Source organism: Taudactylus pleione, unplaced genomic scaffold (assembly GCF_031769625.1).
Source record: "Taudactylus pleione unplaced genomic scaffold, aTauple2 ptg000329l, whole genome shotgun sequence".
In the NCBI taxonomy this organism is placed as follows: domain Eukaryota; kingdom Metazoa; phylum Chordata; class Amphibia; order Anura; family Myobatrachidae; genus Taudactylus; species Taudactylus pleione.
In genome coordinates, this window is record NW_028284730.1 from 5231491 (window position 1) to 5257740 (window position 26250).

The 26250-nt window shown below is 48.2% G+C and overlaps 1 protein-coding gene across 1 annotated transcript in view; it reads left to right on the forward strand.

Annotated features, from left to right (window-relative positions):
- The first annotated feature begins 9488 nt into the window (after positions 1–9488).
- The window catches only part of TGOLN2 (trans-golgi network protein 2), a 30739-nt gene continuing 13977 nt past the window's right edge, over positions 9489–26250 (forward strand). Inside the window, exon 1 of the mRNA XM_088443354.1 lies at positions 9489–9598. Coding sequence (XP_088299480.1) covers positions 9529–9598 — 70 coding nt within the window. The 5' untranslated portion in view covers positions 9489–9528. The remainder of the gene's footprint in view (positions 9599–26250) is intronic.

Sequence of the window (26250 nt, forward strand, 5' to 3'; positions counted from 1 at the left end):
AATGGGGCGGATGGAGCTCCAGCTCCAGGCCACCCATCAAAATAGGCCCACAGCTTCTGTGTGCTGTGCTACTGCAGTGTAGACAGGTAAACTTTTTTCCTGCTACAGCAGGCTGCCAGTGCCAGTGCCAGTGGCTGTCTGAGGCTCCATCCCCTCAATCATGGAGCTCCACCCCCGAGGTCATGTGCCACGACCCACTCCCACCCCTACACACACCCGCGGAGGTTAAAACAGAGGGGGCGGGACTGATGCCATTCCCGGAGCTTGGCTCGGCGTGGAGTATCGGACTGCTCATCACAAACATCCCCAGTAAGCTCCGATGCTTTTATAGAGGCAGTGCCACTGCCATTAGTCATTATCTTATGACAGGTATGTATGTAGTCATGTTGCTACTGAACCATGACTCTCAGGATTGAGGATTCCAGACCATGCGGCTCACTTCATCGCAGACTGACGTCACAGCACTGCGCTGCCAGAGCACACTATGCAGGAGCATGCTAGAAAGGAACTACAGTAGTAGGCAAGGTACTGTACTGAGCACGTTGGAACGAATGGGGAAGGGGCAGAATCAGGGTTGCCTACCCTCCCGATTTTAGCGGAACTCACCCTCCCGCTCCCCCGCAATTCCTACCTCTACTCCCGGTTTCCCACTGCCCCCCCCGTAATAAATGCGGACTGCGCATGCGCGAGTCCAGGGCTGTCAGGGGCGGGGCCTACGTGGGAGATGCAACGACGTGCAATGTCTTGGCCTGGCCGGCCACCGCGGGTTTATGGCTAGCGGTGGCCGCCACTGCACAGTGTTTGCCTGCTTGGGTCAGTGTGACTGGTGGGCGGGATCAGCGGGTACGCGGCGAGTGCAGGATCATATCAGCTGGGTACGCGGTGGACGAGGTGTAAGTGGTGGCCTCTGCACCCCCACGCACGGCGGACCTTATTTAACATGTAAGTATGAATTCTAAATTAAACTACAGTAGCAGTAGTGGGAACTCCTGAAGTTATGGGTTTTTTTTTAGACTTAAAGTGTTTTTTTTTTTTTTTTAAGCTTTCTTTCAATCTTTTTAAAACAGTTTGTAGCTGTTCTCTAATTCCTGCTATCCGGATAATATTCTAGGAGCACTGATGCAGACTACCTCATTTGTTTCCTATAAAATACAAGTTTTATTGTTGTGTTATGGCATACAAAGGAGAGCAATCCTAAAAGATGGAAAAAACAAACTTTTTCCTCTTCTATTGAATTTCCATCTATGAGACATTTCTCAAAGGGGAGTTGTCACAATATTATATTATTAGGCAATTTAAAGCAGGCTTGCCTACCCTCCAGATTTTAGTGGGAGTCTCCCTATTTCTAACTCTCCCTCCAGCTCCCCCACAAATTCTAACGCTACTGCCGATTTCCCCCCGGATAATGAATTTGAAAACTAGCAGTAGTGGAAACTGCATCATAAATGTGTGTGTGTGTGTGTGTGTATTATCTGACACTTGTTGGATGGCAGGAGCACAGTATACAGTGTGTAGCTATGTGGTTAGTAGTGTGTGTGTCATACATACCTACCCTCCTGCTTCTGGAACTATTAGCACAGTTTAAAAAGCTGTGTTCCGTGTGAAATCGTAGCTGCGATCATATTATGGTCCATCTCTAAATCAGGCCCATTATTCTGTGAGGAACCAGCTATTATTCCTATAACATGTCTTGCATCCATCATTAATATAACAACAAAAAGCACAATATATGTAAAGCAGCAGTATATTAATACCAGGAGACAGTATATTTATTTTGCAGAGCCCCTGAGTAACATTAGACACGCCCACAGGTGGAGCTAGACACGCCTTCGCGCGGCACAATCTGTTGCGACATGCAATCTCCCTGAAACTAGTTTTCAAAAGTAGGCAAGTATGGGCAGAATACTATAAACTAGTCTCTTATTATTATGCACTACAAAAAGGTACCTGAGGATTCCATGTAATATTATTGATAATATAAACCTAAGCTGGTTAACATCAAGACTGCTAGCTGACTCTATCATCACATATCGCAGTATTATATATAAGAATTGGCTGATTACTGCTATTTTGTAACCACTGCACCTTCACTCCTGTATATTGTATGTCCAGCTACAGTTCAGATCATGGGGTACACTAATGTATATATTATATATATATATATATATATATTTATATATATATATATATATATGAATATATATATATATATGTATATATATATATAATGTATATGTGTGGCTGATTCTGAGTGGCACACAGCTGCATCCATATGCTAATACCACTACTGAGATACCCACTTGCAGCATCTTGTGGAGGCGCAATTCTGTCTTGGTGTGGCTTTAGACCATTGGTGCCACCATCGGACGCATTATCGAAACTTGCACTAGCCCTATGGCAGGTGCAGTTTCGCTGCCTGAATATGGCTTCCTGCATGAGCGGGATGCAGCCGCTTACAGCGTCACTCAAGCATCTGTATAGTCACTCCTCTGTAGCCTCCCTGAAACACCCACTGAACTCCACAGACCATACATCCAATTTTATTATGCATCTCTGAGCGGCAGCAATGGAAATGCCTGCGATGTGTGACTGGGATGCATGCATTGAGATAAATGCATTGGCCAACTGTGTACGGCATCAATACTGCGAACGAATCAGGCCCATATCGCTTTGGTGTCTCGATATAATATCTTTTTAGTATAAATATTAATAAGCTAAGGTCTTTTTTTTATATACTGTAGAGTGTTTCCCTTTGTTCATTTGTAGGCGCTCACATTACACTATTGATATAAGCAAAGAGGGAAGGGAGATTGAGATTTATAAAGGTACACCCCATGGCACTGGCCACAGCCCCTATGCTGACAACACCGGTTATACCCCAACATAACTAGTTACACCCCCGCGGCGATTGGTCACACCCCCTGCAGCAGCACACAATAGGCCCTTCACGAATTTAAGCTCCAGGCCCATGTGAACCTTAATCTGGCACTGGGGTCAGAGTGTGCATTGGACAGCATGGCAACTCATCCGAAATTGGGGACAGATGATCTCACATGGAGGGAAGACCGAACTTCTACCCCTCAGCTAAAGAATCATCACAGCATCGATAAACAAAACTCAAACAAGAAAATGTGAGTCTTTGAGAACAAAAATAGAATGAAAGCATACCAACATAAAAAAAACAAAATAGGATTGCAACACAAAGTCTCATACCACCTTTGTCACGGCCCCAGGGTTTTGGTCAGGATCCTTGGACTTAACTGAATGAATGGGAAAATAGCAGAAGCTTGAGGTTGCTGACGGTGTCCTCAGTACGCGGAATGGCAGTGCTGCGGTGCTGGCAGTGTCCTCAATGAAGGATACCAGCGATGTCGGCAGTGCAGAGGTGCCAGTGGTGTCCTCAGTGCATGTTTGCTGACTGAGTCGGCAGTGCAGGGGGTGACCTCAATGCAGGGTGCCGGCGATGTCGGCAGAGCGGGGGTGCCAGCGGTGTCCTCAGTGCAGGTTTGCTGTCAGTGTCAGCAGTGCAGGGGTGCTGGTGTGGTGGTGTCCTCAGTATGGAAGTACCGGCAGTGTCGGCAGTATGGGGGTCGCCGACGGTGACCTCAGTATGTGGGGCAGCAGTGCAGGCTGCCGGCAGTGGTGGTGTTGGCAGCGGGGGATGCTGCCAGTGGGGGTGCTGGCGGTGTCGGCAGCGGGGGGTTCCGGCGGTGTCAGGCAGTGTGGGATGGCGGGCGCCATCTTCTTATGCTTCCTGTGTGCATATTAAATGGGCATAACGCTTATTGGCTGAGAGCCGTGACAGATGGCTCTCTCAGCCAATCAGTGTCAAGCCCGCTCAATACAAAACCTCGCGACCTGACAGCGGGATCGCAAGGTTTTGCCTCGGGTGATGGATCCGGGGCAGGCAGGGAGATCCGAGCTTGGTTCGGATCTCCCCGGATCCCCGAAATTCGGGTGGGTTCGGTTCTCTGAGAACCAAATCCGCTCATCCCTAATCACAATGCACCACACAATACTGTAGATGGGACGTAGGTGGGAGTGCAATTCACCGATGGCAGGTACAGGCATAGGTATAAACTAGGAGTGCAGAAGGCTGGAAGCAGAGTGAATGCAGGAACTGGAACAAGACAGCACGTTACTGCAGACAGGAGTCAGCAGACTAAAGTTCAGGAAGAACTGAGTTGTCTTGACAATGGTTCTATCAGCAGATGTGGTTTAAATAGGCCGCTACCAGCGCCTATTGGTTAGCCAGGTCATGTGAGCATGAGTCCAGAAATCAGGTAGGCTGATGCAGTCACTTGATCAACATTCCAGATGGCGGCGCCCATGCTTCGGCACCGCAGATACTACCAGACCGGACATGCCAGGCCTGCATGGAGATGTGCCAGCCAGAGACTCAGGGACTCCAGACGTTGCTAGGAGGGGCATGGATGATGTTGACCCGACACCACCGGACCTGATAACGGTAGACTATGACCCTGATGTGCGACAACCAGTTTTTAAAATTTTCCAGAAAAAAAAAAAAAAAAACAGCGGGCACCCTTTAAGTCAGGGGTCTTCAACCCGTGGCCCGTGGAGCTGTTCCCTGTGACCCGCTGGTGGTGTGCACAGGCACACCCTAATGTTATCCCCTTACTAGTGGTGGTCAAGGTCCGTTTCAGTGAGTGCTGTCCGCACTATACAGTAACAAACACTTCGGCGCCGGGTAGTACTACCCGGCAGCGGTGTGTTTGTTTTATCAACCAATGAGAGTCAGACAGACTCTCATTGGCTGCTGCACCCACAGCGGAGCCGGGCTAGAGCTCACTCATGACCTCCGCCTTCAGGCTCCTGCAGTGAGTGATGGGAGAGGTGTCATGGGGCCACTGCATAATGGGGACCACTACTGGGGCCACTGCAGAGGGGGGCATTTATGGGGGCTACTATCTGACATAATTAATGGAGGAGGAGGGACAGTTATGGGGCATAATTATAATTGCGGGAGGAGGGGAGCTATTCTAGGACTAAATTAAAATTGTAGGAGGGGGCAGTTATGGGACATAATTGTGTGAGGAGGGGGCAGAGTCTGAATACCACAGCATAGCTTAGTGGCCCTCGGGCTTCGTTTAATTTTTAATGTGGTCCACACTGTCTTAAAGGTTGAAGACCCCTGCTTTTGGCCTTAAATGTGAAACTTTAACAAATAAATATTACATATATCGGGGTAAACCAACCATTCGGAAACTACAGATATAGAGAAACTCTGCCCCAGAAACACCCCCAACATGACGTAAACCGATAATATTGTGTTGAAGGGAGTTAGTATAAACAGGAGATTATGATATAATTATCGATTTGGGGAATGAGATGACCAAACAAGAAATGTGCGTTTGCCTTGGCTGGTTCCATGAAAAAAAGCATGTGTCCATTCTCCACAACCTGCAGTGTCGTGGGGTATAATAGAGCAAATCTTATGTCTCTCTTGTGAAGAAAAGTAAGCATCTCAGAAATGCGGCTAAGAGTGCTCCCTCCAACTCCCCCACCCCTGTGGTACACTGCGGCCCACGGGTAGGATGAGAATGTCCTGCCCAAAGCAAAGCAGTTGTAAGGTATGCCAGTATGCTCCAATATGCACCACAGTACCCCCATGTATGCTACACAGTGCCTTATACCTCAGTGCCCTCGAATATTCACCTCCCGGTGACAGCTACTCTTGCATGCAGTGTAGAGTGTCTCCCGAGTTCCCTCATCAGTGTCCGTACCCACAGTACTCAGTCACTCCCACAGTGTTGAGTGACCTGCTGTTGCGACTCTGTCCATCAATGCATGTTGCATTGATCTCACCTACCACTAACATGAATAGAGATAATGGTGTGCAAACCCGCCTACTTTTGTATTGGCTCTGCCTACAGTTTATTTGGTCTTTGTTCTTACCTATGAAAGCCAACTTTTTCCAGGGCCACTTTAAGTTCTCAATCATCCCGTCGCGATAGAGCACATTTTGACAGATCTGTGCACTTTGGTGCCAAGAGTTGTGTGTGTGTGGGATGGGGGGGCGGGACGAGCTTGTTTAAAGGGACCTGGTTGGACCCTGTGCCATCTGTGCAGGGTAAAAGCAGTGGTTTTCATTCATTTTTTTCCGAACAGGTGTGGTCATTCCCCCACAATTTGGCCATTCCTCACAGGGGAGTAGCGAGGGTGGTTCTAGTGGAGCATGAGCTCCGGGTGCCAAAATGGATAGAGGGCGCCATTCAGGTTTCCGGAATTCATGGGGCGCTGCACAGTATGATGGCCTAACGCCTGTTAGTTTTATCTCGTTTGTTTGCTCTATATCTTAAATAAGTTATGGATCTGAGATCAGTTTCTACATTTCATGCTCCCTCAAGCTGCCAAGATTGTCTCCCCTCCTGCCCTCCCTCCTCTGTGTTCATCTTCTGTCACCTCCCCTTTCCTGTCAGATTGATTACATTCACTTCTCACCTCTTTAATTCCCTCCCCTATCTACCCTGTGATCGGCTCTTTGCCCCTGTCCGCTCCTTTCTGTCACGGCCAGGGTATTTCAGCATGGCGCTAGGCGGGTGTTACCTGTGAGGTCGTTGTGGCGCGGGCTGTCTGGTGGCAGAGCTGATGTCTGGCGGGGGGCTTTGACTGCGCGCGTTGTTGTGCGGACCTGTTGTCACTCTGAGCTGGTAAGGCCTGGCGGTGTCTCCGTTCCGTTTGGCATGGGCGCCGCCATTTTGCCTTCAAGCCATGTGATGCAGCTGGCCAATCCTGGTTAGTCACATGTTCCCTCCGGCCAGTAACAGCAAGGCATGGGGTATTTAGGAAGGTTCAGTGCCTTCCTTCTTTGCCAGTGCAACGTGCATCTCAGCCTAGCTGAGAGAGAGTTCTCTGTGCTTATCCTGTTTCTGTAAAATTCGCTGCCTGCCAGTCTGTCTGTCAGCTCCTTGCTTCTGCTGGACTACCCCGCTTCCTCCACCACCCTTGCCCATACCTGAGTGCCTGAGCCTGCTGACATCCTGCTCATTTGCCTTAGTTCACTACCTGCATACCTGGCTTATTATTTTCCTGCATCACTACCTGCATACCTGGTTGATTATTCCAGTCTCACTACCTGCACACCTGGACAGCTCTAATTGTTTCTACTTGGACATTAACCCATTACTCCCACCACAGAACTCTAGTGCACGTTTATATATACACCTGGACTTTTATTTACTGCCATAATTTATGTCTACTCAAGCACCTATTAAAAAACCTAGTTTTATATTCAAACCCGCTTCTGTGATCGCTCCTGCTACCACCCTGGGTCCACAAACAACCCAGAACATAACACTTTCTTATTGGTTTCTGTCACCTCCCCTATCTGATCAACTCTTTGTCCCTCCCCTCTCCTTACTTATTGGCTTCTGTCACTACCTCTCTCCTCTCCTTTTCTTATTGGCAGGTATGAGTTTTAAAAAAAAAGTCACTACTTTGCTATATAAAGTAATGGAGGTGTTACTTGGCATGACCACAAAGTGTTATTTGAAAAGTCTTTTCAAAAATACTGTATTAGGAGACCTGAAATAATGGTGGTAGACAGAACATGATTAGTAATACTCACAGTAATATAGGTGCAATGTATATTTGCATAGTAGGAGCATAGCTGAGAAGGGAGCTTCCCATAGGTGTTCCCACTCCAGTGACAGCTGCTTGGGGCAGTAATTGCAGTAATAAGCTGTGCACCCTGAGGAATGTCACTCTAGCACATGTATGCTGTCAATTTAAGTTAAATGATCAGAATATATAATACAATCTGCTCTATTGACTAATAACAATGATTCAAATGAGATAAAAGTCAGATCCTAGGTGCTATACATAAATAAAGCAGTGCCAAAGGAGCTACCCCTTAATGTCAGATAGTGCACCACCGAACCATTCCATTCCCCCAATGGGACCTCAATGCCAAATGTCATACTGCCACTGTTTGCTGTGTTTCTATTCATTTCAGTATTCCCCCGCAGGCTGGCAATACCCCACTGGCACAGTTGAGTACAGGGGGGGCACTATGACATGCACTTTCTCCGGGCGCCATGGTTCCACTCTACTCCTCTGATTCCTCCCCATCACCCGGGCCATCCATTGCTCTCTACAGTCCTGTCTGTGAATAGACTGGTATGCAACCGCATTAACCCAAATCTTCTTCACACTCATTGCAGTTCTGAAGACAGGAAACAAAAACGTATGTGATGGATAACTGAAAACATCACATTACATGTGGCCCATCTCCTCATTATTTTGAACTCTTTCTATTTTTCTCCCAATTCATTGCTCATATGAGTTATGTTCCTATAGATAATGAAGAAATTGGTGTCATTATGACCCAAGTAACAAATATTCAACTTCTCAATTTTTTTTTTTTAAATAAATTGTGTATGTGAACTTATTTATGTCCCATTGCGGCTTAGATAAAGCAAATCATTAGTTGTAAAGAATTTTCTCAGGTGCATGTGCACAGCTACATAATAAGTAAAGACCCTATATTAGCAGGATACTCCCAACATCATTGCAATACTCTCTCCAAACAAAGACTGCCATCTTGCCCTGAAAATCCATGATCTACAAAACAATTGTACTTGTGGGTTTCTCGCGCTGTTCAGACGATCAGTAAAAATAAATGACTGTTAAAAATGTATTTATTACCAGTTATTTATATAGCGCACACATATTTCCCAGCTCTTACAAAAAAAAAGCTGCCTGTACGATGATACTTTGGGCAGATCACGGAAGGAAGTAAATACTACATTTCCTTTAGTCATTGAGTTTTACAGTCACCAGTGCCGTATTTGTGCGGATGATTGGTCCGCTTTGATAGAATGAGGAAAGAGCACAGAACTCACCGGGTCTTGAGGAGTTTGGTTCTATCTGACTAGAATTGTGATATGAGGAGAAATCAACCTGCCCTGGCCTAAAAGTTATGGACAAACATTTATAAGATGCAAATCGATACGAATGTCATATATATACTGTACACATACTCTCTCTACAACTCCTTCTCTAGTACTTTACCTTTCACTGTGGCAGGAAAGCGCAGACTCTGGAACTGGTCATCTATATTATAATTGTCATGTCTACAAAAGTGATGGTTTATTGTTCAATAAGGAGGACTGCAAAACAACTACCACACGCATAAACACTGCCCCACCCGAAACTACCACTGTGGGCCAGTGTATGCTTTGGAATTGCATGGAGATGTAAAGCAAATCATCACTGACACAGGGACCTACCCCACACAAGCACATCTTATCTTACTATACACAAAACACCACATCAGACATGGACCAGTCAATGTGTAAAAAGAGAGAGATTCCTCTATTACAGCTCATACCGTAAATGTACCACAAGATGGCAGCACCTGGTAGAACTGTTGGAGACGCCGCCATATTTACTCTCCCCAGACAAGCGTCCGCTGCTCCTCTGGGTGTAGCAACATGGCTGCTCGGCGTTTACCGGAAGCAGGAAGTGTTACCGGAAGTGACAGTGTTCCTGACTTTTCCTCTAAAGATGGCTGTTGGAGTACCGGGCTGTGTGCTGCTCCTTGTCGCGCTGCTGGTCTGTGAGCTGTCCCCGGGCGGTGAGAAACCGTACATGCTACATAACAATCTATATATCATGTCTCGGTCAGGACTGAGTGACGGCTGCTGCTTCCTGCCCCCCTCCAACCTGTCGCCACTAAATCACCCCACCACTCATATTACATAATACATGTGTTGTATATAATAAGCAGCCAATATATAGCCTCACTTATACTACATGATACATCTGCTGGACGTAATAAGCTGCAGCATGTACTATTTCCCTTGTTCTCATATAAATATACTCAGGAGAATGTTACAGCCCATCTTATTATTTAACACTGAACTCAGTTTATTATATGCCACTTATTTTATATAACCCTACAGAGGACATAGCTTTGATCTTTGCAAATCTCAGCTGATCATATACCATAACCCTCTTTATATATGTTCATAATTCATATTATTTAACACTGATTATTATATGACCTTACTTTTAGTATAGTTTTATACTTATAGTTAGGCTTGCCATATCAGAATCGGTATGTAATGCTGGCTTTTTGGATGCCTCCTGTCAAAATACTGACCACGGCATCCCAATGGTTGGTATCCTGACAAGGGTCGGGTAAGTATACTTACCCTTCCCCCTTCGTCCCCTAACCCTCCCCACCCCACACCGTAACCCCCCTCAGTGCCTAACCCCCCCTCCCAGTGGTGCTTAACCCTAACCTCCCCCAACTACGCGAACCCTGCTATGCTACCTAAACCTAACCCTCCCCCCTGCGGCTAACAGCTAAGACGCCCCCGGACTTACCTGGTTTGGGTTGGCATCTGTCTGTTTCGGCGTTGGGATTAAGATAGGCGTCAGTATTTTGACTTCAATCTTAAATCCCGTGTCGGGATTCAGACTGGCGGCATCTTGCCCGTCGGTCTACTAACTACATCCCGCCATATCAGCCCTCTAATTTGGGGCACACATGAATTACACATATTCTGTGGCTGGCTGATTTCACGTTTATATTTTACCTGGTTTTAATCTGCTACAGAACCTGTGTAATTCACATGTGTCCTGAATTCAAGGAATAGTATGGCAACCTTGTTATACAACTGATAATTATATAACCCTGCTTGTAAAATAACATTCATTATTATACAGCTAATCGCAATTAGTGCTCTAAGAAACCTGTATGACAATTTAGAAAAAGGACAGCTAAGGAAGCATAACATCTTAGAAATTATGATAACAGCATATTTCCTACCTTGTGCTTCTTAAATGAACATTATGCTCTCATTCTACAGTGCTCTCTAAACAGTCTTATTTCAAGACCCATATCTCCTCCCAGTTCTCCCCTCCTCACTCTGTCCACTTCACATCTAAAATTGAATCCATACATCAGGACATCCCTTCCCAGTTTTCTCCACCTTGCCTCTCTCCAACCACTTTACCAACATTTACTTCTTTCTCTCAGTATCTGGAGAGAAAGTCATGGCCCTAATCTGGTCCTCCCATTCCACCTCCCCCCTTGACCCTATCCCCTCCTGCCTCCTCCGATCCCTCTTTCCTGCTGCCTATTTCCATCTCTTAAATTTATCCCTCTCATCAGGCACTGTCCTCTGCATTCGAGCATGCCCTTGTCTCCCCCATTCTTATAACCCCCACCCTTGATCCTGACTCTCGCTCTAGCTTACCTCCCCATCGCTGTCCTCCCCCTTTACCTCACAACTTCTTGAGCTTATTGTTTACAACCGCCTTTCTTTCCTCCCACTCCCTGCTGGACCCATTTCAGTCTAGCTTTTGTCCTCTCCACTCCACAGAAACTGACCTCCTTGCTGCCAAATCCAAGAGCCACTACTCTCTTCACCTTCTTGACCCTTTGCTGCTTTTGACACACCCTGTCCTCCTGTAAATCCTTCACTTCCTCGGTCTGTGTACTACTGTCCTGTCATGGCTGTCTTCCTAACTCTCTGACCATTCTTCCTCAGTCTATTCTCATGATTCTACTCCCCCCCACTCTCTGCCAGTAGGTGTCCCCCAAGGTTCTGTTCTTGGGCCTCTTCTATTCTCCCTCTATACATCCTCTTTAGGTGAGCTCATTTTGCCTCCAAAATCATCTCTAAGCTGATGACGATCAGATCTACCTCTCCTCCTGTTACCTTTCTCTCTCCTCACTTGTATCTCCAACTGTCTCTATGCTCTTTCCCCATGGATGTCCTAGCGCATTCTTAAACTTAACATATCCATTACTGAGCTGATAACATCCTGTCCTCCAAAATACATTCACCTCACACAATTTCTTATCTATTGACATCACAACTATCTCCTCTAGCCCGCAAGTGTGCTGTCTTGGAGTTATACTTTACTCTTCCCTCTCCTTCAATCCACACACAGTCCTGCCGTTTCCAACTCAAAAATATCTCCAGGATCAGAGCTTTTCTTACCCAAAATGCTACCAAGATCCTTCATCCACTCACTGATCATCTCCAGCCTGGACTACTGTAACCTTCTATTATTTGGCCTCTCTGACTCCTGCCTCTTTCCACTCTAATCTGTCCTCAATGCTGCTACCCGGCTTGTGTTCCTCTCTAAACGCACTGCATCTGCCTCCCCACTCCTACAAGCCTTATGCTGGCTCCCCTACAGAACTCAATTGAAATTTCTCACCTATTCCTCTCCTACTTACATCACTGACCTCATCTCCCTTTACACTTCTGCCCACTTCCCTCCACCCATAAATTCCCCTTCTGCTTCCAGCTGATTACTTCCTCCTACTCCCGCCTCCAAGATTTTGCCCGTGCTGCTCCTTTCCTCTGGAACTCTCTACCTATAAGATTCACGACCTCCATACAAAATTTCTAATGGGCTCTCAAGACCCACTTGTTCATCAAGGCCTTCCAGCTCTCATCCTAACCCACCGCTCCATGCTCACTGTCTCTCCACTCTGTGTCACTCCTGTTTGTCTGCCCCTCCCCTTTAGACTGTAAGCTCTCATGTGCAGGGACCTCTTCCCTCATATGTTTTTCCTTCTCTCAATTCTAGCATCATCCCCTCCACACTGCCTACAACGGCACCCTACCCTTGGTTCTGCTGCTTATTTGAGTATTATGCCTGCTGATGCAGCAATGTTTATAAACAATGTCTATGTCCTGCAATGTTCTGTACTGTACTGCTGGGTAAACACTGTCAGATATATTGGGTGATCAATTGATCGGCCAATATATCGTGTATGCGACGTCGTTTACAGACATATCACGTTGGCTGTGCTGGAGAACTGATGGCAGATATATCTGCTCATCGTGCTGTGGGTGCGGACGGCCCGCTCGTACACTTGCTGCAGAGATCACGGCTAAGGGGGCACGGCGGGACCCCCAGCCAGATGATGGTTGTTCAGTGTGTATGAAAAACCATCATCTGCAGATATATCTGTTAGGTGTGTACCCAGCTTAAGCCACTTTTGTTTGTGTTTTTGTTCATTTTGTTCTGTACTTTGCAAGTTGCTGCAGACCCCTTGTGGCGCCATATACAGTGCATCTGGAAAGTATTCAGAGCTTCACTTTTTCCACATTTTGTTATGTTACAGCCTTATTCCAAAATGGAATAAATTCATTTTTGTCCTCAAAATTCTACACACAATACCCCATAATGACAACATGTAAAAAGTATTTTTGAGATTTTTGCAAATTTAATAAAAAAAAAATTACAAAATCTCCTTGTTCAGTGTAGGCACAGCACAGACTGACAAACAACTGCACGATTACAATGTCGTAATCGTGCAGTCTTTTGCCTGTCGTCTAGTGGATGTGTGCCTTTAGTCAAATTAATCAGCAAGTTCTGCTCTACGGGAGGTTTCTGTCCTCCCTGAGCTCACGTTAGGACACCTGCGTTACGGTTTGACAGGTGTACCGCCCCAGTCAAACTCCCCACCTGTCACTGTCCATTGCAACTTAGACACATTTCCGGCAAAAAAAGACGCCTAACACTAGCAGAGTAGCACATGACCTGGCTCCTCACTCACAGCAAGCAAGTCTCGCTGCGTAGAGTATTGAGGCTAGATGTATGAGGACACATCTGTGTGTGTGTGTGTGTGTGTGTATATATATATATATATATATATATATATATAATTTATTTAGTATTACAGAAGACATATAACAACCATAGTGTTCACTCTAGGTCCGGCGGCGGACCTAGAGAAAGGGAACTTCTGCGTGCGCCGAAGGCACGAGCACACCCGAACAGGAAGCGTGGCCAAGGAAAAGGGGGCGTGTCTTAATGACGCGTCCCCTTTTCGTCACTCTTGGGGGCGTGCCCGGCACTTACGGACATGCCGGACTGTCCCCAAGCGCTGCGGTCACTGTGAATGGATGCCGGCTGTGACCGCTAGCACTACCGTTTTCCCCACCCGCAGGACACTGCGGCCCGCGGGAGGGGACAGAACCCACAGGCTGTTTTAGTGTGGCGTCATGCCGGAGGGCAGGGTGCATTTTGCCCTTTAGAAATAGGGCAGGGCGCGGTGCCCCTGTGAAACAGCCTTGCAGGAACGCTACAACCAGTAAACCTTTCTTATGTATACTAATGGTTTTGTATCTATTATCAAACTGTAATATAACAATGGAAGAGGTGTTCTACAATGTAGTCGTTACTGTGCAGGGCATGGATCTGACTTGGTAAAAAACTGTCTTGATTGAATGTTACACTATTTTTTTTATTTATCACAGTGCATTGAATTAAATAGCAGGAACTCCTTCCTGGGGCTATTCAGCAGTGTGCTGAATTGAATCGCCCCCAAAGTCTCCTAACAATATGAACCTTTATAGTGTACCCTTACAGATGGTTTCCCCAGTCATACTCTCATAAAGGAATTAAAGTTTTAAAAAAAAAGAACAAAGTTGGTACATGTTAAAAAAAAAAAAAAAAAAGTCTTATATTCAATTTTGAAAGGTTTAATATTAAGAAAAATCAACAATAAAGTTTAAGCAAAGAGATGTCAAGTATCGGGAAGAAAACATTAACTTTAATGTTTTCTTCCCGATATTTGACATCTTTCTTCTTCGGGGCCCATAGGGATCCACAGGGATACCATGGGGGATAATGTAGTTGGAGAGATCCAGGCACCAAACAGTTAAAGCTTTCAGTTCCCAGGATGCCTCTGGTCCTTCTAAACATATACCCGCCCCTAGCCACAGGCATTCAGTTGTTCGTTTGGTGCGGCAGGATTCAGACGCACCTTTGTAACGGGACTGCTCAGGCAGTCCTAAGCTTTTATGTTTTATTTTATTTTGTATGTTTTTGAGTTAGCAGTGCCGATTGTCTGGATTAAAACGCATGCACTGCGACTCCATCTACCTCCGCTGGGCCACAACCCCATTAACAGTTCTGGTGATTTTGGCGGGTCATGGCAGAGCTTGCTAGCGGCGATTGCTGGGGCCCAGGCTGCAACAGGACGCACCAAGATGTCAGGTAAGGCGATTCATCGCTTACGGGGAATCACGCGTGGGAATTGCGTGCAGCAGTCCTGGCTTCTGATGCCGGAGATGCACCGGAAGCCGCTGCACTCAGGGCCCGGAGCGTCCGCGTCCTCTCTAGACCAACGGGACCTTATCGTCTGATGCCGGGGATCGGCAGCAGACACTTCTGCCATGAGGCCAGCGCACCCGGCCGGTTGATGCAACTTAGGGAAGGTAGGCTCTACCCAGACGCAGATCCATCAAAGGTTTTTCGCGCGTCTGGGTCGCTCCTCCTACCCTTCTCGTGTATATGAGATGCTCACAGTCCACTATCGGTGCGCTGCTGTAGCTGTTTGGTCTCGGGGGGTTTTGGGGCAGTCTCCCTGTAATACCTCTTCTCTAGGTCAGGTATATAGTGCTCTATATCCTACCAAGCCTTGTTTTTGGGTAGTTGATTCAGTGTCTAGTGCAATTATAATATATATGCATTGTATATGACTATTTGCTAGCTGCTGTATTGATACTGTCTTTTATTTCTTACTGCCAATTATAACTATCACTATTTTTTCTCCCCATCCATCTGGTAGGTGGGTACTTCACATTTACTAGTATTTGTGAAGGCTGTCACATTGTATTGCATTTGTTGCCTTTAATTTTGAATATGTCAAAAGGTAAAGGAAAACAGGAGGTGGAGTCCCGGTGCTGGTTTCATATAAATTCTGTTTGGCGGGCTTGTCACCTTAGGACTTTATAATGGATGGATTGTCTGCTGTTTGTTATAAAGAGCCACCTCACATGTTCAGTTTAGCAGACCCTGTACAGGAGCCATCTTGGGTGTCCTCCTTGTCTCAGGTATTGAAGCAGTTTGTGGATCGTATGGGTACTCCCACACTCTTCCTTGTGTGGGGTACCCACAGCATGCTATGTTTGCACCTCCTATACATCCTTCCTGGATGTATGTTTATGCCACTTAAGTCAGAGTATGGCTCAGTCGGCTGTTGCGAGCAGACCGGTAGACACTAAGGCGCCGAAGTGCAAGTTCTCTTTCTATGCTCAGCATATGGATTCAGACGCATCGGAGGAATCGGATGATGCGCAGGGTTCTTCTCCGGAGTCTTGCTCGGGAGAGGAGGACCATCCTTCTACAGTGGATGTCCCTTCTTTGGTGAGGGCGGTCAAATCAATCCTAAATATACAGAATGATGAACCAGCTCCTAGTAAGTAGGCTCCAGTATTTAAACACTGGAAGGTAGTTAAAACTGAGTTTCCTAAATCTGAGCAGTTTACTGAATTTATGTAAGAGGCATGGGGTAACCCGGATACACGGTTTTATGTTAATAAAAGATTGGTATCTTTGTATCCTTTCCCAGATTCTGAATGTACTAAGGGCCTGATTCAGACCCACTCGCGAGCGGCTGTCCGCTCGCAAGTGGGTCGATGGTCTGCACTGCGCATGTGCACGACGGAGGGAGCTCCGTCGTGCGCATGCGCGAGACGCGACGAGCGAAGGACTTTCCTTCGCTCGTAGTGTCTGATCAAAGGGGGCGTGCTGTCGATGTTGATTGACAGCACGTCCCCTTTGGTGGGCGTGCCTCCCAGACGGAGGCGTTCCCAAGGGAACGCCTACCGTCAGAAGCCGGCCCTGATGAGTGATTTTGGCTCTGATGGAGCCAAAATCACTCCGGGCCTTGCGGTTGAGAAACTCAACCGCAGGCTTCTGCTCGCAGTCGCGATGGTCAAGACCATCGCGGCCATCATCCTGCACGCTCGTATATGCTGTGGGTGGCGACCAACAGCTATACGAGCGTCCAGGAGGACGCTCCATATTTATTCAGGTGGGCCCTGATTTAGAGCGAGCGCTCTGGTCAGAGCGTCCGGTAACCCGGATACACGGTTTTATGTTAATAAAAGATTGGTATCTTTGTATCCTTTCCCAGATTCTGAATGTACTAAGGGCCTGATTCAGACCCACTCGCGAGCGGCTGTCCGCTCGCAAGTGGGTCGATGGTCTGCGCATGCGCACGACGGAGGGAGCTCCGTCGTGCGCATGCGCGAGACGCGACGAGCGAAGGACTTTCCTTTGCTCGTAGTGTCTGATCAAAGGGGGCGTGCTGTCGATGTTGATTGACAGCACGCCCCCTTTGGTGGGCGTGCCGGGGGCGTGCCTCCCAGACGGAGGCTTTCCCAAGGGAACGCCTACCGTCAGAAGCCGGCCCCACTGACATCACTAGTGATGTCAGTGGGAGTGATTTTGGCTCTGATAGAGCCAAAATCACTCCGGGCCTTGCGTTTGAGAAACTCAACCGCGGGCTTCTGCTCGCAGTCGCGATGGTCAAGACCATCGCGACCATCATCCTGCACGCTCATATATGCTGTGGGTGGCGACCAACAGCTATACGAGCGTCCAGGAGGACGCTCCATATTTATTCAGGTGGGCCCTGATTTAGAGCGAGCGCTCTGGTCAGAGCGTCCGGCTCTGAATCAGGGCCTAAGTGGGAAATTCCTCCTACTGTGGATGCTCAAGTGAAAAGCTACGCTGCCTATTCCGTCAGCATCTTCTCTTACAGATTTTACGGATAGGAAAATTGAAACACGTGTTAAGGCAATATTTTCGTCATCTGGAGCTGTTACTCGTTCAGCTATGGCTGGGGCTTGGGTAGCCAAAGCTGTTGAAGAATGGACAGGGGCATTGGAAGACTCTTTACTAGATGCTACCAGAGAACAGCTGGCATATATCACCCACATACGGGAAGCAGCCTCCTATTTGGGAGGAGCTGCAATAGATGCTGGACTCTTAGTTTCTAAAGCATCGGCAGCCTCAGTGGTGGCTCGTAGGGTCCTTTGATTAAGGTCCTGGAAGGCTGATACAGGATCAAAGAAGGCTCTGGAATTCTTACCTTTCTATGGAAATATACTTTCTTCTTCAGGGTCCATAGGGCTCCACAGGGAGACTTTGAGGTGTAGGTGGTGTTTGAGGAACAGGAACTGAACAGTTAAAGCTTCGCTCCCAGGTTGCAACGGCCCTTCCCCCTATACCCCGCCCCCGAGCCACCTCATTTTTGTCGGTGCCCGGCTGGAGTTGGGTCACCATTATAACAGTGGGCTGCTTCAGCAGCCCAAAAGCTTTTATTTTAATGATTTTCTTTATTTTCCATTTAATCTTCTGAGCAGGCAGCAGCAGGCTGTCTGTGGGATGTGTCTGCTGCTACTCCATCACCCCTCTGGGCACCGCAATGCCAGCTCCACCTGGTGCTCTCGGCGGGCATCTTGGGGACCTTGCTAGCAGGCCCCACGGATAAACCCAGACCGCAACCCGGTTTCTAAGGGGACAGGTAAGGCGTGTCACTGCTTGCGGTGGCCCGCAGATGGGCAGTCTTACCTCTGGTCTCAGGGGACAGACTGGAGGGGCTGAGGGTGAACACTGGCTCCGACCACGTGATCCACTAGACCACCAGGGTACATATGGAGCGGGAATCCAGCGTCCCGGTCGTTAACAATCAGCATGGGGAAGTCAGCTTTCCCTTTTACAGCGGCCCCTCAGCTCAGGGCACTATTCCTCTGAGCTTTAGCTTCTCTGAGTTGCTCTCCTCCAACCACGCCCCCTCAGAGGTCTCCGGTGGCCATCTTCTACAGGCTCAGCCACAGTTCTCTCAGGGAAAAGCAGGATCCGTTCCCCCTACATACCTCTTCCTGGCGAGGTTGTGTAGCACTATAGCCTACTAGCCTTTAAGGTCTGAGTAGTTGATTGTAGTGCCATTTCGCAGTTACTGTAAATGCATTTCTGCCTTGTATGTGACTTTTATGCTAGCGCTGTCTGTTTGTATATTATCTCTCTATACTGTCAGCATATATCGTTCCCTTTTTTCACATTTTTGCCCTAACACAGATGTATTCAGAGTTTTCTGTACCTCACATTTCTTGTATTTGTGAAGGTTGTCACATACAGTTAGTTACTGCACTGTGCCATATTTTGTGTTGTGCGCTCCTGCAGCTTACCCAAGCATAGAACAGGGTCACTAGATTGCATTCCCACTTGTATATCACATACCTAGTGGTTGCATATTACTCAGTGCCATATTGACTGCTATACTACTCTGCAGCTATGTCTAGCAAGGGCAAGAGTAGCAAGCAAGCAGCTGCACCCATACTGCTCTCATGCAAATTATGTGATGCAGGCTTAAATAGAGCCGGAAGCTCACTACTGGTGATGTCAGTAGGGCCGCCCACAAACGGCAGGCGTTCCTTCAGGAACACCTCCGTTTGGCCAGCCACCCCGCCTACAAAACGGGGCGAGTCGTCGATCAACATCGACAGCCGCCCCTTTTGTAGCGAGCCCCGGGGCAAGTGAATTTCTCACTCGCTCTGGGGCTTGCGCGTGCGCAGTGCCTCAACATCGACCCGCTTGAGAGCGGGTCTGAATGAGGCCCTGGGCTTATTTTTCTCAGGTGCTGGCCACTATTGCGGACCGCCTAGCACTCCCGGCTGTAATTCCCCCTATGGGGTTGCCACAACAGGTACAAACAATACAGGTAGCTCCTATGCCCCCTCCATGGGTAGACTTACTCTGTAACTCAGGGCCTAATTCAGACCGCTCGCAAGCGGGTCGCTGTTGGCGCATGCACGAGACCCGGATAGCAACGGGCAAGCCGTCGCTATGGGTCTCGCTACAAAGGGGGCGTGCTGTCGATGGTGAGTGACAGCACGCCCCCTTTGGTGGGCGTGTCAGGGGCGTGGCTGCTCAGATGGAGGCGTTCCCATGGGGACGCCTACCATCTGGGGCCGGCCCCACTGACATCACAAGTGATGTCAGTGGGAGTGCTTTTGACTCTGATAGAGCCAAAAGCACTCCAGGGCTTGCGGCAACCAGAACCTACCACAAGGGTCTCGTCGCAAGCCCGATGGTCGCAATGGTCTTGACCATCGCGACCATCTTACTGGCCGCTCGCTATAGCTGTGGGTGGTCACCCACAGCTATACGAGCGGCCAGGAGGCCGCTCTAAAATTAGGAAGGACGGCCCTGATTCAGAGCGAGCGCTCTGTCAGAGCGTACGGCTCTGAATCAGGACCTCAGTACAAAGTCTGGCGGCTACCTCTACAGCCTTTCAACATATTTTACAAGGTGAAAAGCCCTTACCCAGTAAGACTACTAAGTGTGTTATCTTCACCGTCTATGCAGCTCTCTCTAATACTGAGTCCCCTTCGGGGGAGGAAGCCGTGATTCAGACTAAAATGTACATACCTGGTTTGGTGCTATCGGATAGATCTATCTTACAAATAGAAGGTGATGAGCCCGCCCCCAAATCAAAGCACCCACTATTTAAATGACAAAAAGTGGCTTCAGCAGAGCTTCCCCTCTCGGATCAACTAGTTGAGCACATGGCAGAGGCTTGGCAGATGCCTAGTAAGAGGTTTCAGGCCCCAAAACGCCTGACCTCTTGTTATCCTTTTCCTGCAGCTAATTGTGCAAGATGGGAGACTCCCCCAGTAGTGGATTACCATGTTACGCCTTAGATTAAAAGTGCCACATTACCTATCCCTACATATTCCTCACTAAAGGACCCTACGGATAGAAAGATTGAAACTGGCCTTAAATCTGTGTGCTCTCTTTCAGGCGCCATTGCTCGCCCAACCATGGCTATTGCACGGGTGGCTAAAGCAATTGAGAGCTGGGCAGATGCCCTTGAAGAATCTTTTCCCTCAGACGCCTCTTGGCATCAGATGTCTTATGTAGCTCACATAAGAGATGCAGCTTCATATATTGGAGAAGCATACTTGGATGCCAGTCTCCTAGCTACTAGAGCTTATGCCACAGCGGTGTCTACCCCCCACATTCTGTGGCTGCAGTCATGGAAGGCGGATGCAGATTCTAAGAAAGCCTTAGAAGCATTACCTTACAAAGGGGAGATCTTGTTTGGCCCATACTTAGACAAGTTTGTAGCCACTTTAGCAGCATCAAAGACTGCCTTTCTGCCTTCAGCAGCTACCGCAAAACCTAGGACAACATCTTTTAGGTCCTTTCGTCCCCAAAGAAAGCCTATGGGTCAGTCCTTTCCTAGGCAGTCAGCTTCCTCTAAGCCCAGGAACAAGCAGACCTGGACCACCAGATGTCCTGCTTCACAATCCGAGGACAAGCCTTCAACCTGACGAGACTGGACCCCAGAATAGGAGGCCGACTTCTTCAGTTTGCCCAGTGCTGGCGTCAAACCACCACAGACGTTTGGGTAAGAGAAGTGGTCTCCCACGGGTACGCCCTCTCATTTATAAGACGGCCACCCCACCAATTTTTCTACACAGACCCTCCATCAGACCCGAACAGGGCCCTGCTCATCCAGAAAGCCATTCAGTCCTTGCTGCAAGCAGGGGTTATAGTTCCAGTCCCGCTATCACAGCGAGGGAATTGTTTTTATTCTACTCTTTCTGGTTCAGAAGCCAAATGGGTCTCATCAGCCTACCCTTAACCTCAGATCCCTGATCATGTTCATCAGGGTACCCAGGTTCAGGATGGATACTCTGGGGGTCATTCAGACCCGCTCGTGAGCGGCAGTACGCTCGCAAGCGGGTCGATATCCCCCACTGTGCATGCGCACGACGGAGGGAGCTCCGTCGTGCGCATGCGCGAGACCCGGAGAGCGACGGGCTCTCCATCGCTCCGGGTCTCGCACCAAAGGGGGCGTGCTGTCGATGTTGATTAACAGCACGCCCCCTTTGGTGGGCGTGCCGGGGGCGTGGCTGCCAGACGGAGGCGTTTCCAAGCCGGTTCCACTGACATCACTAGTGATGTCAGTGGGAGTGATTTTGGCTCTGATAGAGCCAAAATCACTCCAGGGCTTGCGGCAGCGAGACCCTACCGCAGGGTCTCCGTCGGAAGCCCGATGGTCGCGATGGTCAAGACCATAGCGACCATCATCATGGACGCTCGCTATAGCTGTGGGTGGTAACCCACAGCTATGTGAGCGTCCATGAGGACGCTCCAAAAAAAGGTAGGAGGGCCCTGATTCAGAGCGAGCGCTCTGGTCAGAGCGTTCAGCTCTGAATCAGGCCCTCTGTGCTCTATTATCCTAGCTATGGAGCCTGGGGACATTATAGTATCTATGGATATTCAGGATGCTTACCTACATGTACCTATAGCGCCTTCTCATCAGCAATATCTCCAGTTTGCTATACTACAGCAACACTTCCAATGTCAGGCTCTAGCCTTTAAACTGTCTACAGCTCCACGGGTGTTTACCAAGATTATGACTATCATGGCAGCTATGGGTTGATTTTTGGGGCATGGGTCCCCTGGATTGCTTTGGTTGGGCTGCTTCAGGGCATCGCATTATAAACACATTTTCCTTTTTGCACTTTTAGCACCTTTATTGTTTGTTTAATATATATGTATTTTTCACCTTATATATGCAGCAGTAGCTGCTCTTATCTATCTTACACTTCACCTTCTCTCATTAGAGTGATGCCCTGGGGTGGCTCAGCTGGACTTGTTTGGGGGTGTCCTGTGCTCTGGATTTCATCCCCAGTAGGTTAGGGACCTACCCTCAGAGGTTACCTGGGCGCGGTGGGTAGGCCCATAACCATGTCCATGATTATGCTAAAACCTCTATGTATTGCAAAATTCTATTGCATAATGTATTATATATAATTAGTAATGTTGGAGTTGTGCACTTGTATTTTCTTTTCTTGTGTTTGCAACAATAGTCTCCACAGGTAGCACCTCCCATTATATATATATATATATATATATATATATATATATATATATATTTTGGGTGTGCAGTCTATGGTCCCCCTTTCTATATATCATGGCGGCCCATCTGCGTGTTCAGGGGGTCCGGCTGCTACCATAACTGGACGAGCTCTTGCTCTTAGCAAGCTCCCCATAGGTGCTTCAACGCCATCTTCAGGTAACCATTGCCTTCCTACAAAAGAACAGCTGGTTAATCAATTGGAAGAAATCCTCCCTGAAATCCTTCACAAAGGATAATTCATCTGGGAGCTCTTTTTAATTCTCAGGATCAGAGAATCTTCCTGACAGCAGACAAAATCTCCACACTGCAAATACATGTGTGCAGATTCCTACTCAGTCGCCGAGTGTCAGTCCACTTAGCAATGCAGGTTCTAGGATCCATGGTATCCACATTCGACATGGTGGAGTATGCTCAGTTGCACTCCAATCCCCTGCAACAGCTAATTCTGTCCATGTAGAAAGGGTTGCCCATTCGGATCAAGGCTCAAACTATGGTTCTCTCTACAGAGGTTCGTCTGTCCCTCTCCTGGTGGCTACAGACGTCCCATTTAACCAAAGGTCGTCCCTTTTGGATCCCGGATTGGGTACTCCTTACAACAGACGCCAGTCTCCGGGACTGGGGTGCAGTGACTGGTCAACACTCCTTTCAGGGGCGTTGGACGTCAGCTGAGTCGACCTTGCCAATCAATGTATTGGAACTCTGAGCCATCTACAAAGCCATCACTCTAGCTCAGGACATTCTTCAGGGCAAGCCTGTACAAGTGCAGTCCAAGAACGCCACAGCAGTGGCCTACATCAATCACCAAGGAGGCCCTCAAAGTCGGTGAGCAATGATAGAAATATCAAGCAATCTCACATGGGCCGAAGGTCACCTCTCGGCCATCTCCGCAGTGTTCATTCTGGGAGTTTTAAACTGGGAAGCGGACTTCCTCAGCCATCACAAAGTGCATGCCAGGGAATGGTCTCTCCACCCAGAAGTCTTTCAACCATTAGTGGACAAATGGGGCCTACCAGAGGTGGACCTCATGGCCTCCAGACACAATCACAAACTGCCAGTGTACGGGTCCAGAACAACGGACACCGAGGCAGCCTTTGTAGATGCTGTATCAGTGAAGTGGACCATCCATCTTTTGTACCTATTCCCTCCAGTCTCCCTTCTTCCTTGAGTTATTTGGAAGTTCTAACAAGACGGAGGCACTATCCTGCCAGTGGCCCCAGCATGGCCCAGACGGATTTGGTACTCAGGTCTTCGTAGCCTCCCCATAGACGCACCGTTCCTGCTACCTCAGCGGTCGGACCAGTTGTCTCAGGGTCCCTGTCTTCACCCGACCTGGGTCATCTGTCTTTGATGGCGTGGCTCTTGAGACATCCCTCCTGAGGTCTAAAGGGTTTTCTTGCTCTGTGGTTTAGACTATGCTCAGAGCGTGTAAGCTGGCCTCTGTCAGTATTTACCACAGAGTGTGGCATACCTACTTCCAATGTTGTGATGCCAGAAGCTATGACCCTCATGTGTTTCGATTTTCTAGAGTCCTGGCCTTCCTCCAAGCTGGATTGGATCTTGGACTCCGCCTTCTCTGCTCTGTTCATTTGGTTCCAGCGTAGAATTGCTTCACTGCCGGATGTTACACCTTTCTGCAAGGTGTACTCCGCATACAACCTCCCTTTGTCCCTCCTGTGGCTCCGTGGGATTTATCAGTGGTTCTTCAGGCGTTACAGGGCACTCCGTTTGAACCTTTGAAATCTATGGATCTCAATTGGCTCACAGCAAAGACTTTTTTCTTCTGGTTATGGTGTCGCCCGAAGTATATCGGCTTTAGGGGCGCTCTCATGTCGCTTCCCATTTCTAATCCATCAGGACAGGGCTGTTTTTCGGATTCGCCCTGGTTTCCTTTCCAAAGTGGTTACTTGTTTCTATATTAATGAGGAAATCATAGTCCTGGCCTTCCGATCACCAGACCTCTCGGAAGGTGAGGCCGATGTGGTCCATGCTCTCAGGATCTATGTGGACTGTACCAGTTCTTTGAGGAAAACAGACTCCCTCTTGTTCTCTATGGATTTCACAAGAAGGTTGGCAGCCAATAAACAGACATTGGCTAGATGGCTTCACATGACTATCTCGCAGGCTTACACGCAGGCAGGCATGTTCCGGCTACTGTCACTGCTCAATCCACTCGTTCTGTGGGTCCCTTGTGGGCAGCTCGCCGTGGCGCCTCAGCTGAACAGCTTTGTAAGGCAGCCACGTGGTCTTCCTTAGGTTTTATGCCTTTGATACATTTGCCTCTCAGGATGCTTCCTTCGGGCGCCGGATTCTCCTCTCAGTCCAGGAGTGTCCCCACCCTTGAATAACTGCTTTGGGACATCCCCTATGGACCCTGAAGAAGAAAATTAGAGTTATGGTAAAACTTGCCGTCGTTAACTTTCTTCGAAGTCCATAGGGTCCTGATGCATTTGGCTTCTATGGGCTATGTTTCCTGGTCACCTGTTTCCCGTCTCCTTCTGTGTGAAAATGTGATTCTTGTGTATACCAGTCTTCCTTCTTTCCTCTCCTCCTGCGGCCTTAGGTTTGTCACAAACCGAGGTGCCTCTGGCTCGGGGGCAGGGTATAGGGGGAAGGACCGTTGCATCTTGGGCGCAAAGCTTTAATGGTTCGGTGCCCGGTCCTCAACCACCACTTACACCCCATGGTCTCCCTGTGGACCCTATGGACTTCGAAGAAAGAGAGTTAAGTTCTACCATAACTCATTTTTTGGAGCAGATTTAGATAAGATAATAATAGCTACACTGGCAGCTTAAAAATGTGCAGGTCTGCCATCTACAAGTACATTAAAGTCTAGACAGTTTTTTCTTTTTGGTCCTTTTGTCCTCAGGGATGAGCAAAGGAACAGTCTTCCTTCAGGCCATCTAGTTTTTGCAGGACAACCAGGCGGTAAACTAAGGTCTGGGCTGGCCAGACGTCCAGCTTCTAAGCCAGACAAACCCTCGGCCTGATGGGGTGGGCCCCCTCCTGGGGGATCCCAGGGTGGGAGGCTGACTTCTTCAGTTTGCGGACTACTGGCATCAAACAACAACAGATGCCTGGGTCCGAGAAGTGGTCTCTCAGGGGTATGCCCTCACGTTCCGGAGGCATCCTCCCCAGAAGTTTTTTTTGCACAAGTCCTCCATCAGATGCGGTCAAAGCCTTGGCCCTTCAGGAGGCTATTTACTCCCTGCTTCAGGCAGGGGTAATAATCCTGGTTCCTGTGTTCTTGAATTTTGGTTCAGAAACCGAATGGGTGTCATCGCCCTATTCTAAATCTGAAAACCCTCAACAAGTTTATCCATGTACCCAAGTTCCGTATGGAACTCTTCGATCAATTATTCTGGCAATGGAGCCTGGTGATTTTATGGTTTCCCTGGACATTCAGGATACGTATTTACATATGCCTATTACGCCATCCCACCAACAATTTCTACAGTTTGCTGTCCTGCAACAACATTACCAATTTCAGGCACTGCCCTTTGGTCTATCAACAGCCCCTCAAGTCT